Source organism: Stegastes partitus, unplaced genomic scaffold (genome assembly GCF_000690725.1).
Source record: "Stegastes partitus isolate 25-593 unplaced genomic scaffold, Stegastes_partitus-1.0.2 Scaffold138, whole genome shotgun sequence".
In the NCBI taxonomy this organism is placed as follows: Eukaryota; Metazoa; Chordata; class Actinopteri; family Pomacentridae; genus Stegastes; species Stegastes partitus.
Genome location: NW_007577869.1, coordinates 27,949 through 42,421, shown reverse-complemented (window position 1 = coordinate 42,421; position 14,473 = coordinate 27,949). Strand labels below are relative to the sequence as shown.

The 14,473-nt window shown below is 39.2% G+C and overlaps 1 protein-coding gene and 1 long non-coding RNA gene across 2 annotated transcripts; one reads left to right on the top strand and one right to left on the bottom strand.

Annotated features, from left to right (window-relative positions):
- Positions 1-2,840: 2,840 nt before the first annotated feature.
- Positions 2,841-8,018, bottom strand: lmo2 (LIM domain only 2 (rhombotin-like 1)). Its single transcript, XM_008278919.1, has 3 exons — positions 7,294-8,018; positions 6,171-6,386; positions 2,841-4,055 (listed from the first exon to the last, which is right to left on the bottom strand). Exons 1-3 carry the CDS (start codon positions 7,332-7,334, stop codon positions 3,830-3,832), a joined length of 483 nt encoding a protein of 160 aa, XP_008277141.1. The 5' UTR covers positions 7,335-8,018; the 3' UTR covers positions 2,841-3,829.
- A 2,922-nt stretch (positions 8,019-10,940) lies between these two features.
- Positions 10,941-12,334, top strand: LOC103355217 (uncharacterized). The gene is made up of 2 exons (XR_520073.1): positions 10,941-11,026; positions 11,569-12,334. It is a non-coding gene; the product is annotated as an uncharacterized LOC103355217 (long non-coding RNA).
- Positions 12,335-14,473: the final 2,139 nt, after the last annotated feature.

The window sequence follows — 14,473 nt, the reverse complement described above, 5'->3', positions numbered from 1 at the left end:
TAAAAAAAACAGTTTCCAGCACTTCTGAAATCATCCAAATGCCAAAGTGTAAAAATGACAATTTACCATTTCACAGGGACTGTTGTGCCACAATATTTTGTGGCTGGGAGCAGCTGCCCAGCCACCAGCAGAGCTTCCAGCAACTTACCGCACCACTAGCTGAGGTAAAAGGGCTACTCACTGTAGACTGTATGTACAAATGGACACATCATCCATGGCATCACTCATAGGTTACCTGAGCAGTGGTTTTTCAGTTCAGTGTGGTTGTTACAGCTTGGCAGTAACTTCTCCTTACACCACACTAATTTAAAAATGAGCAAAGAGCTCAAGCTGGAGTGGAGTTGAGGTGAGCTGTGGATACGTCTCCGGGCCATAGACTGTCCTGAGCCAGCATTCATGTGTTTTCCAAAGCCGCCATGGCCTAATTATGCATACATTTAAGCCTTAACAACTATTTAAATAGGTGAGTTGTATAAAAAATTCACCCCTCATGCAATTGTCAGTTATGGGGGAATTTACTATAGAGACTAAAACCTCTTTTGTGTCAGGCTCCAAACAGGTTTATTTTTGCTGTAATGTTGGGCACTTTTACATGGGAGTCTGTAGGGATTTACTTGCTTTTAGAGCCAGCCTCAAGTGGTCATTCAAGGACCTGCATTTTTTGACACCTATGCATTGGCTTCATTTGCCTCTAACTGTTAATGCTAATAACAACTTCCCAAATGACATTTTGGCTAAATTAAATTCACACATGCATTTCTTCATGTGTTAACATAAAACACATGATTTCCTTCTTTGGTATAAAGATAATGCTTTATGCTCATGTCTGTGCTGTGTTACCTTCAGCAAACATGTAAGTTGAGTTTGCAGTAAAGCGCTATCGCCACAGTACTTGTCTATATGTTTGGTTTTGAAGCAATCACATATGAATACATGGGGGCTCTTTATACAAAGAGCTTTGAGATTTAAAGCACATTTCAGTAAAACACAAGGGTTAAGTGTCCCATGTCACCAGGATTGTAGATATTTTAGTCTACTTGGCTGCTGCCAAATTCTATTTGCTCATGTAGTTAAAATGTTATTTATCCACACATATCTTAAGCCTGGTGTTCAATATGGAGCTGATTTGTTGGTGAGACCACCGCATAGTAGTTTTTTTGTTTTTTTTTCTATACCGCCATTCCTCAAGCATTGCTTAATGCCACACTGAAGATTCTGAAGACCTCCAAATGAGCAAAGGCCCAGTATCCCTCTGTGTGCCTATACAGTATATTCCCATCTCTGTTGTGGGAAAACTCGTTAGTTTCCCCACAAGTATCTCTTTCAGCAGGAACATAATCTCAGCCTGGGTGGGTTTAGTCTGTTTCTTCATTCCTCCCTTGTCTATGAATAAACTACTGTCAGAGCCAGCTAATCATCTTGGAGCTTCTGTGCCCTGCCCTCTCCCTTTACCCACCTCTCCTCTTTTTCTTTCTCCTTTGTCTTTGTTGTAAATTGTTTCCCGATCACATTTTTCAACTACTTCTTAAAGTTAAAGCCGTTACTCTCACCCGCTAATGTGGTCAGGCGCCTTCATTCCCAACCTCACACGCAAGAGCTGTTCATGGACTCAATTATTGACGTTACGCCTGTAAAGATAACTGAGGATGGCAGGAGGCTGTTGGATGGCACTGGAGGAGCACGCCTCGTGGCCAGTTCAGAGTGAGTTGACAGCTGGCAGTCATGAAGAGGAGAGCAGAAACCCTCTGAGGCAGCTTTGAAGACAGACAGCGAAAGGAAAAAGAGACAGTGAATGTTGCAGCCCAAACATCATGACTTTATTAACAACTTCTGCTGTTTCTGTTGCTAGGATTCACTCTTTGCAAGACTTTTTTTTTTTTTTGTAAGAAGCAAAATACCATAATAGATGATAAATCAAGTTCTTATTTAACTGCGCTCCTTCTCTTGGCAAAAACCTGATACTTTACTGAGTTGTCCCCTCATTGGATGGTTGGAATTTATAGATCTTTTAGTGACCTCTTGTGGCTAAAAACAGACCCGTATTTAGCTTTCATTATTTTCTCCCACTCGCAAGCTAAAGAATTAACCCTAATTATTAAAGTTTTGGAAATTTCTGGAGAGACTGCGTAAAATATTTTGTGCATGATGAGTAATATTCAATCAGAGGCAATATCTAGAGTTTATCTAGATGATTTTAGTGAACTGTTTAGATTTGATTTAATCATTTACTAGGATATATTATACCTTTACTTTAATTGTATTATTCAAGGAAGCACAAAAAAAAATGGAATTGATTTTGTTTATAATTGTTCTCCATCAATCTTTTTCCACACAATTTTCCTCGTCGTTTGTCTAAAGCTGCAGCAAAATGAATTTCCTAAACCCATAAAGTTTTCGATTTCAGACAATTGTTACTGCAGAATATTATTTCTACTATTGTAATACGTTATAGACTGAACAATGCCAAGATGTACCATTAATCTCTGATCTCAGCTACTTCTCCTCAGAGCACAAGTGTTGGTGTGATAAATCAAGTAGTGACTTGAAAGCTGCTCTTAAAGGTCAGTCTTTTACCTCACTGTAATAGTTAAATAGTTTTTTTTTTAAATGTGTCTTATTGCAGATGCACAGTACTGAACTTGGCTCTTTTAGACATTCAGTGTAATTTTTTACAATGTAGAACACTTAAGAAAACACCACACTATACTGAGGTGCTTGGTAATTACTGTTAATCTCTGAAATACATTGCCACATTATCTTTCTCTAAGTCATATATTTATAACTGTCCATTTAGACAGACTTTTTCTTTGTGACTCCCAAAAAGACACTCGTGCCAAAGATTGTCAGTGTTTCTCTAAATTGTCATTTATTAAATAAACTGACAGGCAAATATCCAAAAAGCCGCAGGTACATGTCCAAAGAGTTGTTAAAATGACAAGAGACACTGGAAACTTCTTCAAAGTCAGTAAAATAAGTATTGCATGGGCTACCTCCACCACAGGAGGGCGCCACCAGTTCAACCTGGCAATACAGAACAATCATTCTGATCGGGACTTTTTAAAATGGATACTGTTTTCCATTTTTGATATGAAAATATGGTAATGTGTCCATTTACACATTCATAATTTCCTAATAAATTGTCACTGCTTTCCCAGAGAAGTCTCCTGGATAATCATGTAGGATACAGAGACAGGTGGTAAACATCTAATTTAAAAATTCCAGTTAATTCCCAACTTAAAGAGACAGTCAGCAGGTCAGCTCAACATTTCAATGTGAAACTTGTTTGCAGGCAAACAACACTTCAACATATATAAAGAAAATGACATTCCAGTGAGGAATAAAGAAAGCATTAATATCTAGATATACGTGGATGGGTTCCTTTAACAAAGTTCACATTTTTCTCATAATTAGTAATAGGAAAGTATTACAGACACATAAATGTATAGTTACTGATCTTATAGAACATTTCAGACCAGACTGAGGTGATGCAGCCAGTGTGTGAGAAACTTGACAAAGGTTTACTTTTGGTTCATTTCTAAAATTCCAATGTATAACAAATGACTTATATTGCATGTGTAGGTATTTAAGAATTTTTTGCTTTTAAGAATGAAGCCTTAGATGCAAACCTATCTGTTATTGCTGGTGCAGTCTTCAATAGCAGGGAGAACTGCAGAGACCTAGCCTGTCCTTTTATGTTAAAATGATTCCATATGAATTTCAGATGCACGATAACCCCTGCGCAGGCGTTACAGTCTGTTAATCAGTGGTCCGTTCCCTTTAAAGCCAGTGGGGGAAAAGGCAGCTCCATTGTCTTGAGCAAGAGATTCACCTAAACCATATTGTTATTGTTGAGCTTGGTCCACTCAAAGATGTCCTGCTCGCACACAATGTCAGAGTTGATGAGAAGGTAGCGATCACCCACACAGAAGTGCTTCTGGCAGGCTGCACACTTGAAACACTCCAGATGGTAAACCTTGTCCCGCACACGCATTGTCATCTCAAACGCTCGGATCCTCTTTTCACAGGAAGCACAGAGACCGTCCTGACCGAACAGCCTGAGTGGATGAGAGAGAGCATCGGCACGTTACTCAGAGGAACATTCACCTCTTCTTAATGGCATTAATCTGTAAGAGGAACCATCTCCATTACACTACTGTGTGGCTTCCCCTGACCCTTTTAACTGCCTCACAACTTCTGGTCCCAGAGTTTCTATGCTGCAGTTGGCAACTTAATTAATTTTATTTTGAAAAGTGTGGGTATACTATTATTTATAGTAATACATGTCTTTAAAAGTCCTCTCCTCTAAAATGACTGAAATGTAACTTTACAATGATGCCAGCCTCTCTCTACAGCCACAACCTCCACACTGACTGCAGCTCAGCACACCAGCTCACCTACGACTCTGCTCAAACGCTGTATAACTACTCTACACTTCACAATGGCAAGTCATAATATTGAAGTTATTCAGTTTCACGCACCAAGCTGACAGAATTGGTTACCTAGATTTGTTATGTATGAAACCCTTGAAGTATGAATCTGTGTTTTTGAGACTGTTATCAGTACACTGCAAGTGGAAAGTCATGGTGTTGGCTGCTTATTTCACTCATGATATGTCTTCCAGAATTTAAAAAAATTACGTGGACATATCGACGAGGTAAAAATTAGATTTTTACTGGAGGTGGTCTTTAACATTTTGACACCAAAACCTTTTATATGACAGAACCACAGGATTATGCACCAAAACAGGGCTGCCATTGTTGGTAGTGTACTTTTGCAGTGTAAATACCATGTACAGAGTTTATTTGCAAAAATAGATAACTCCATCTTCACAGATAATCCACTTTTCCATTGTCTACCTGAGAGAATATCAATCAAACTTAAGTTGTCTCTATTTTTGTCACGTTATTTCTGCTTAGTCAAATCCGCTCAACTTGAGTTTGATTGATATTATCTCAAGCAAACAATGAAAAATACGTTTTTTTAAAAATCTACAAAAATTGAATTATCTGTTTTTGCAAATGAACTCTTCATGTGAAAAAATAAACTTCTTCTCCTGTATCTTTGCATCTACGAGGTGTGTCAGAAAAGTTCCAGGACTGGTGTCACAAAATATATTTCAAACCCAAGCTACAAACTAGGAGTTTTCCCCTTCAGATGATCAACCAGCACGTCTACAAAGAGATCCTGTGGCATTTGCTTCATTCAGTGAGCGAGAAGAGGCGAGAGTTGTGTTAGGACAAGTCGTAGCTGCTTCACCATGACAACACGCCTGCTCACAATGCCCTGAGCATCCGACAGTTCCTGGCTGAGAAGAACATCGCCGTGCTGGAGCAACCTCCCTACTCACCCCACCTGGCTCCGTGGGATTTTTTCTTCTTCCCCAAGCTCAAGGGGGTCATCAAGGGGACCCGTTTAGAAGACATGAACGACATCAAGATGGCTGTGACGACGGAACTGAGGAGCATCCTGGAAGAACCCTTCCAGGAATGCATGGCGGCGTGACAGAGAAGGCTGGGAAAGTGTGTTAGACTCCAGGGGGGTGACTTCAAAGGGGAAAACTTCTAGTTTGTAGTTTGGGTTTGAAACATATCTTTTGTGACACCAGTCCTGAAACTTTTCTGACACACCCCGTATAGCTTCATTTTCCTAACTATAAAATTTTTAAAAATGTCCAGCAGGAAGTCAGAAAAAAAAATGCCCAAACTGGGTTTACTTGTCCTTTGAAAGCATAAAAATGCACTTCTTTGTTTTCTTATTCTTTCTTCTTTGTTCTTTTGTTATATATATTATTTATTTATTTTATTTTTTTTAATCTGTCATATGAAAAAATGCTGTTTCTCAAAATCATATATAAGATTCTATATTAGTTTGATTGATAAAAACCAACAATGTGTTGGTCCATTTCTCTCTACTCTGTTTGTAGCACTCACTCCCAGATTATTGGTATTTTTAAATCAGTCGACAGTGAATTTAATTTACTCACACAGGAGTTAATTTGTTGGGGACTATTTTCAACTGCAGGTTAATATGCTTTTGTGCCAGTATTTGTGAGTCAATCCAACATACAGTTATGACACTGAAACATGCTGCCCAGTGTTTGGTGATGAGACGAGTTAACAATCTGCTTGATTAATTAAATGATGTAACAAAATTACACTAAAAACACCTACCTGAGGTAATCTCTCCGACATAATTTCCTTCCCAGCTTGTAGTAGAGCCGGCGGCCCACCTCCCCCAGCCGGCAGCCGCACAGGTCGCAACTCAGGCAGTCCTCGTGCCAGTACTGCTCGATGGCCTTCAGGAAGAATCTGTCTCCGATGCTCTGCTGACAGCCGCCACACGTCAGCAGAGACGGCGGCATCTGGAGGACCTCATCCACCGGCTCCCTTCAGAGGAAAAACACAACTGGTTAGAAGACTGCAGGGCTGCAACGAATTACTGATTTCATTATTAGTTCATTTGCTGGTTTTTGATCAGTTGTTTGGTATATATGCTGTCCGACAGCAGTGACCCCGAGTGGTGTCTTTGATTGAGTGACTCATTTTTTTTCCAACCAGTACAGCTGGTTTTCAGTTTTCCCTCATTTTTTTTTATCATTCTATGTAGATCACATATTTGATTTATTGTTCCAGCTGTAAGATCTTTTCAGTTACCTGCTGGTATGATGCTGTATTGAAAAAGTTATATTTTCTTTGAATAAAATCTAGATTCCTAAAATAATTCCCACTGGCATGTGTTGATAGTTAGGGTTTAATGCTCCTGATTCTTGTAGCTGTCTATTTACTCATTTTTTTTTTTTTTTTTTTTGGCTTTATTTTAAAAAGAAAAAAAAATCTGTCAGTTTTTCTCTGTCTTTGATGTGCAGCTACAACTGTGCTGTGTTCCTGTCCACCTGAGGGAGCCCTTGGATAATGTTAAATAAAGCCCTGGATGCACATAACGGTGAGGATACTTTAATAAATAAAAATGTCATATACTTTATGTGACACCCTCCACATTTTAAACTAAATCAACAGGGAGCTGATTGACACTTGGGCAGCTTCACCTCTGTGTCACTTCACTTGTTTTGGGGGAAACTTTTTCCTCTCAGGTGCTCATTTGTTCTCCCCTTTTTTACATTTAAGTATGAGTCTACTCTTAGACATGAATTTGAATATTTTCTACCAAACAGCAGAAGACTTCTGACCCTTTGCTCTCAGTTTCATGCAGCTGTTCCACATGGGATAGTTTGGCTTTCATATCACTGATGGTGCGTCCTTGGATGTCTAAGAAATGAACAAGTTATGTACTCACTCATTGGCCTCCAGCGTCTTCCTCTCTATAGTGGATGTCATTCTTACAATGTGAGGTCCGGTCGGATCCAGATTAGATATTCGAGTCCGGAGCCAGCAGATCAGCGGATACCTGTGAAGCTGCCTGCGGACAGACGCGCTGCACCTGCTCCAGCACTCTCCAACCTGCCGCCTACAGCCTTTTTTTTCTGTGTGAGTGTGTTGAATCAAAAAGGCAACTGAGTCCAGTCGAAATGGCCGCAAGAGGAGAAATGTGCGCTCCGAGCTGCTAAGCGATGATGGAGGACACTGTCATCATTTCCTGAGGCAGCAAACCCAGTGGCAGTGACACTTCCAATGTGTGTGTTTTCTCATCCCGCGGCGACTTCACCTGACTGTCCGCTGCTCTGTTCAATCCGGACACCGTCGATCCGATCAGAAGGTCACTTGCGCGGATCTCCGCGTCCGTGCGTCTCTTTTTTCCAAACTGCGCTCCTCTCCTCCACACGAAGCGCCGTTATTGTGCGGCAGCATCGTGTTTAAATACGTCGGGGCCCCCTCGGCGTCTGCTTTCGTTTCCCTCTTCCTGCTCACGACTGTTTGACAATGGGGGGAAATCGGTCTTAAAGCGACAGCTAAACAGCGCGCAGGCTGCTCGGCCGGGCGCGCAGCTCGGTCGTGACTGAGACTAATGACTTCATTATAGGCTGCGCCTCGCCAAAGTGCCGATTGGACCCGAGATAAAGAGTGGCGCGATATAATTAGCTCAGGACTTGTGAGTTTTCTCTGATAATTAAGCTACAGCAGCCTCATTACACCCTGTATGAAAAGGAGGGTGTTGTGTCATCATTTCTACAGGGTTTTTGGAACCAGTCGTTTTGACCTTTGACTTAATTACGAGGCAATAAAGCATTTATTCATGTTTTATAGATCAATTACAAGACATTATTGTAAAACTGAACAAAAATGGTTAAAAATCACTCATTTTGGTGAGAAGTTGTGCATTTAACCCTGTTGTACAAGTACAACTTTAGGAGATTTTACATCTGAATGGTTCAATAAGATCAGATCAGATTAGATTCAACTTTAATGCCATTGCACAGAGTACAAGTAGTAAGACATTGAAATGCAGTTTAACATCCAACTAGAAGTACAAAACGAGCAGTGCAATGTAAAATGCTGAAGTGGAACAGCTTTAAGAGCAATATGACTCTGTTAAGGTATACAGAGTATGAACAGCATAAACAGTGCATGTAAGAATGCAAGATGTACAAGTAATATATACAGTACATACATTATAGGAATATACAGTAAACTGTTTTCTGTTACTGCTACTTTATTCTTCTTCCCCACTATAATACAGGGATAAATACTGTGCTTTCTTTTGACTTGATTATATTAATTTGAAAGTCATAACGACTAGTTAGTTTGATATTACTTCCAAATATATTATTAGGGTTTCAGCACTTTTTATACACACTAAAGTTCCCTTTCATTGGGAGGTAAGACCTTTTCAGACAATTAGAGAAGTCCCTAAGCTACCTGAAAAATATAGATTTTTAATTTTGTTGCATAAAATCCTAACCCGTGTGCACAAACTACTATCTTGCACATGAGAGATTAAATACAATGCAATCACCAATTTTACTCCATTGAATTTGTTATTCATTAAAAAAAAAGTTTTTTAATAGAAAATATTTTTATTTTACTTATTTTTTTATTGTCTCATTGGATAGTCGAAGCTATATCATTGCATTCTAAACTGATCATGTGTTAAATCGCTCAAACTAGTAACTACAGTTTTCAGGCAAATGTAGTGAAGTTAAAAGTACATTTTTTGCCTCTGAGATTTAGTTGACTACAGGCTGAAATTACAAAGGAAACACTTCTAGTTTCTCCTACATACATATTTGTCTTCTTTACAGAGTCCCTGGATAACTTGCTATACCAAGACATATTTCAAAGTAAGTTCCTTTGAAGGTTGTCTCCGTGAGGAATGAATGCAGTGATATTTCTACATAGTTGGTGTCTTCACAGCCTTTCCTTTTCAAACCGACGCTGCTGTGGGCCCTTCTCTTATCTACTGCCAGTGCTTCAGGGCTGCCTGCAGGAGGGAGGGACACAGACAACAGTTGGACTGGGCAGCGAGATAAAGCACCTCAACTCCAGCAGCCAGAGTCAGCTCCTCCGCCAGATGTAACGGAGGAAGATCGCAGGCAAACTCTAGATGTAGGCTGGAAGCGTCCCTGGGCTACACAATTGTTGGACTGTGTAGATACCAAGCTGAGCAGGCCCAGGAGCAAGGTGAGCATGGCAGTGCTGTGTGCCAGCTACACAGAAAGCAGAGCAGCTTGACAGAGATAAAACTCAAGCTGAAAATCCATCAAATGGAAACCATTTTTAGCATGAGATTTCTGCCTACTGCCTTTGTACAACACAGAAGTATTGTGCAGGAGACACTTAGTCTTCACTAAATAAGAACATCACACATTTAAAGCCTAATAAACACCTTTAATATCCTTCAGCTAATTCGTAAAAACAATGTCAGCACCACAGCAGCCGATCTGCAGCTTCTCATATTGAAGGTTAGCCCAGTTGTCATGGAAATGTAGATTTTCAAGTTTTCATTTTCTAAACACATTAATGACTTGACATCCAAAGTCTGTGGGGGGCAAAAGATCACAAAGTAAAGCACTGCTGTGATTACATACATTTGTCTGTATTGTAAGTTTCTACATTCAGTAGCCCACGTTACAGTTACTAATCACTTCTAGCTTTAATTTGAGGAAGTATAGCCACCTGGCAGAGCCAACTTGATTCTCTTAAACATGCCACTGAGCCTTGCTCTTGCTATGACATGTTTGCGTGAGGTGCTCTTTAGGTAGGTTTTCACCAACGTTGCTGTGGGATTTGAGGTAACAGCTGACTAAAGAACATAACCGAAAGATCTTGTGTATCTCCTACTTATTGGGATTGAAATTTGTGCTGATATGTGGGTAAATAACTGTCAATTACATGACTAGCATCTCAGGCGGTGCTGTTTGGTGACACAATGAGTCGTGTAGGTAATTACTTTCTACAGGGAGGAAATAGTTGAAGTAATGCATTACTTCTTCAAATAGTAATAATTTCTGTGATAAAGTACTTGAAATTTTAACACCGGTGATAATCTCCACATTTCAGCAATAAATACAATTTATTGAGGATCTGTTGGTTGTAGTTATTGCAAACAGCTGTTTTCGAGGTCAGTGATGAACTTTGAATGCCAAAAAGTTTCAAACTCTTGCGCATAGCTGTTTTCTTTAAAATTCAGTCAGATATATTTGGCATAATTAAACATTACTCAACAGAAAAACTCAATTGTTTGCACAACAAGCCTCTATAATGATGGATCAAAAAAGGGAATTCAAGATTTTGAGGGTCCTAATCAATACCACACAAGGATATACATTAAAAAAACAACATGTGACAGATGAGACACAAGAAGAGAGAAAGTCATTACTGACGTTGCACAAGTCATCCACCTCTTCCTGTGGAGTTGACTGAGAAAGCCCAGAGGATGTGCAACTGGCATGCAGAGATGGAGCTTTCCTGGGGGGTTGGTGCACATCACATTCACTTCCTACCCCCCTCCATGCGTGATGGCACCCTTCTCATGGCTTCCCAGATACGGGTCGACTCCAGATGGTTCAGCATGATAGAAGACGCAAGGCTCACGGCGCAACATAAAAATTCTAGCATGCTGTCATTAAGCGGTAAAACCCTTATCTGTGTTTTTAAAGCTTCCTAAATGTCATCAGAAAGGAGATGCACTCTACTTGACATCAGTGTGTCTCTACAATAGGAATGGGGGAGTTTCAGGTTTCGTGTCTTAATTTAATTTTACAACATTTTAGGTAAGATAAATCTTTCCTGCCACGTTGAAGTCAACATTTTCAGCTTGTATTCTTGTCTGAGGTTGGACTTGGGAAGCAAACAGTTAAAACTGCCGACAACCTTGAAGGAAGTGGTGTCACTCATGTACAGCTTCCTGTTTTGCCTGTTTGGTACTGAGAGCATTATGGAGCTGAAAGCTGTGTGGAATTTCAGGACAGCTGGAAAAATCGTCAGCACTAAGCAAACAATTCAACAAACAACATGAGTTGATACCAAGTTCCATTACCAAATGGCAAAAATATTCCAAGGCTGCTATCGATATGCAACTAATGGCCCAATTTAACCTCAACTTGTAAAATCATTGGGTGTTTTCTTCTAGTTAGACGTGGAACAATGATGGCTATCCATTTATCACCCACAGACACATGCTTGCAGGCCCATTTCCTGAAACAAGGGACTCTGGACATTGTGTTGACTCTGTGATAGCACAAACTCTGGAACAGCAACAGCAAAACTGACCGTTTCCTGCCAAACTGAAGTGAAATGATAACTGGCGACTGTGTCAGAGCCCTCCTCCTGAGCTACCACTGGCCAAGAAATGTCATATTGTTGACAAGCTTTGCTTTTGACCTTGAAAAACTTGTTGTAAAGGTCAAAGGTCAGATGAAGACCCACCCTGGAAATTTTCTCGAAAATGGCTGCTGCTTGATTGGAACACAGCAGGCTGCGGAAATGAGTCACTCGTTGAAAGGGAGCTTCACTTACCCTCGGGATCCTCCCATAATCAGTATTATCCCGTAAAGAAAACACCTTCAGTGGAACAGTGCAATCAAAGAGCTGTGCAGCCATGTTAACTGCTTCCTGTATTTGGCAAAACAAAAGAAAGCAGGTTACACATTCTTTTGAGAAATCCTGTGGTCAGTTTGTTCCCCTTTAGCTACTCATGTAAACTGTTCAAGGGTGAAGTAAAAACAGAAGAACATACATGAGCAGCTCTTGGGTCTCAGACCAGTTTGCTAATCAGACAGCTCAGCTGTATTCAGGCTGAGCTGGTCTCATTTTCATCTGTGTTTTGGTTGTAGAATGAGAAACTTTAATAAGTATTAAAACTTAGGTTCAGTCATTTTGTTTAAAATAGGTCCATGTATTCCTATGTCAGAGGAGACTCATAAATTAGAACTTTTTTTTGTCAAGTCAGTTGTCGGTGTTTTGTTGCTGATCTTACTGCTGAGCTTTACTGCCACCTACTGATGTAAGAAACACAAACAACTTTGGATTGAAGCAGCGTTGATGTGATCTCTGGACCACGTGAATATTTCCCTTTACTTCAGTTCTTGTTAAGCTTGTTATGTAATATATTTATTTAGCACATTCTCAATTTGGGGAACATTATAGATGCAATGTTAAATTGTATAAAAAGTTAATTACAATTCAAGGTGAGTCAGGGCAACACAGCTGCATGAGATACATAAGGGTTGGTGGTTGTAGAACTGTATGTGGTATGTCCTAAATGTGAAAAATTATTGAGATCAGGTTTTGTCTTTTAGATTTTTTTTTAAATATAATGAAATATAATGCAAACAAATTCTGCATATTTCACTATTAAGTGTTGCATATTTCCTGGATACAAGGCTGCACAATTGTAGATCACATATAGTATGTATACAGCATACTCATACACATCTGTTTTACTGCTTTTGTTATAGATGCTGTTTGTGTTACTCTAGTACAGACTAGGGGTATTGTGATATAACAGTATTGATATTATTGATAAGTGTGATAATAAAAAAAAATGAATTTTTGATGTCATGTTTTATTACACATATGATCATAATGTGAACAATCTGGCAGCAGTGACTGTCTGGTTGACACTCCAATGTAATCGGTGGTTTCAGCTGACATTGTATTGATTGCAGATGTTTGGCCTTGTGGATCTTATGTTTATCACCTCATCTGGTTGCCTTTTCACTATCCATTAATTGTGATTATTCCTTTTGTACACTTTCCTACAGTTATGATTACAGACTCTGTCTCCATACCCCTGCACTTGTATATTGAATGTAAATCATTTACCATGAAAGAGATAAAACACACAACAGACATAGCTGAAGATAGTAGATAGCTTTTTTTTATTATTAATTTTTTAAATTTCCTATTAAGAATTCTTTTGGACATCAGAATCAGAATCATACATCAAAAGTCTGATTTTGTAACAGCTATTGTACATATGCCATGTTTATGTAGTAATATGTTCACTTTCACACCTATGACACAGATTTACAGGGTTGGGCTTTTATCTTCTCATCCGGCATTGACATTCAAATGTGCAACCTGGCAATAGTCATCTCACTTTCTTCTTTAAGAAAGACAGAAAAAGAGAATCAATTGTATTACTAAGGAGATTTTCACATACAAAGCTTTTGACTTTGTGTTTGACACATAACAGTACACACAATGTAAATCAGGAGTCTGGGACTGTGTTGATGAGGCCCGCTGCTGTTAGGGAAAAGTTGTTCTGGTGGTATGAAGCTCTGGTCCTTTATCTTGGTTTAGAGAAATAGAGAAAAAGACTACATTTCATTGTGTGTGTGTGTGTGTGTGTGTGTGTGTGTGTGTGTGTGTGTGTGTGTTTCCTCAAAGTGAAAACTAAATTGTCCTGAAATAACCTAAGGGTAACTCTGTCCTCAGGTAAAGACCACAGGATGCGTTGAAAGTCTTGGGAAAAGATTAAATTAGTTTATTTATTAATACATACTTTTTTTTTTATTACATAGAAGTTATTATTAATATGATTTTTGTTGTTGCTAGTTGTTTACGATATAACATTTCATATTTTTCAAAGTAAAAAATAAATACAAGTTTAACTTAAATTGAACTTCTAAAGATCTCACAGTCTAGTCACAGTCAGCTCAGACATGCTTAAATACCCACTTCAACATTGAACTTGAACTTCAAAGTGCTGCAAAAGATTGCAGCCATTTATTGCCATAAGTGATGGTTTTTGTGATGACACAGGTGTGAACCAACACATGGCAGGGCTTACAGTGATGTGGGACAGCTGCTGCAGAAACACACTGTATATGGGAGAAGGATAGACAGGATAGCCTAATCAAAGCTAATGATTGTGCAGATTTTCTGCCAAGAGGCTGTACAAAATTATGCCTGACCATAAATAGCAACGTAAAAATGCTAAATTGTTGGAAGTCTGCTTAGTTGTTAAACATTTGAAGTAGAACTTTTGAGTGATGAATGTAAATATTGTTAGAATTACAGTAATGATTATTTATGGCCTGTTTCTGTAGTTTATTTACTCAGGCAGATCTTAG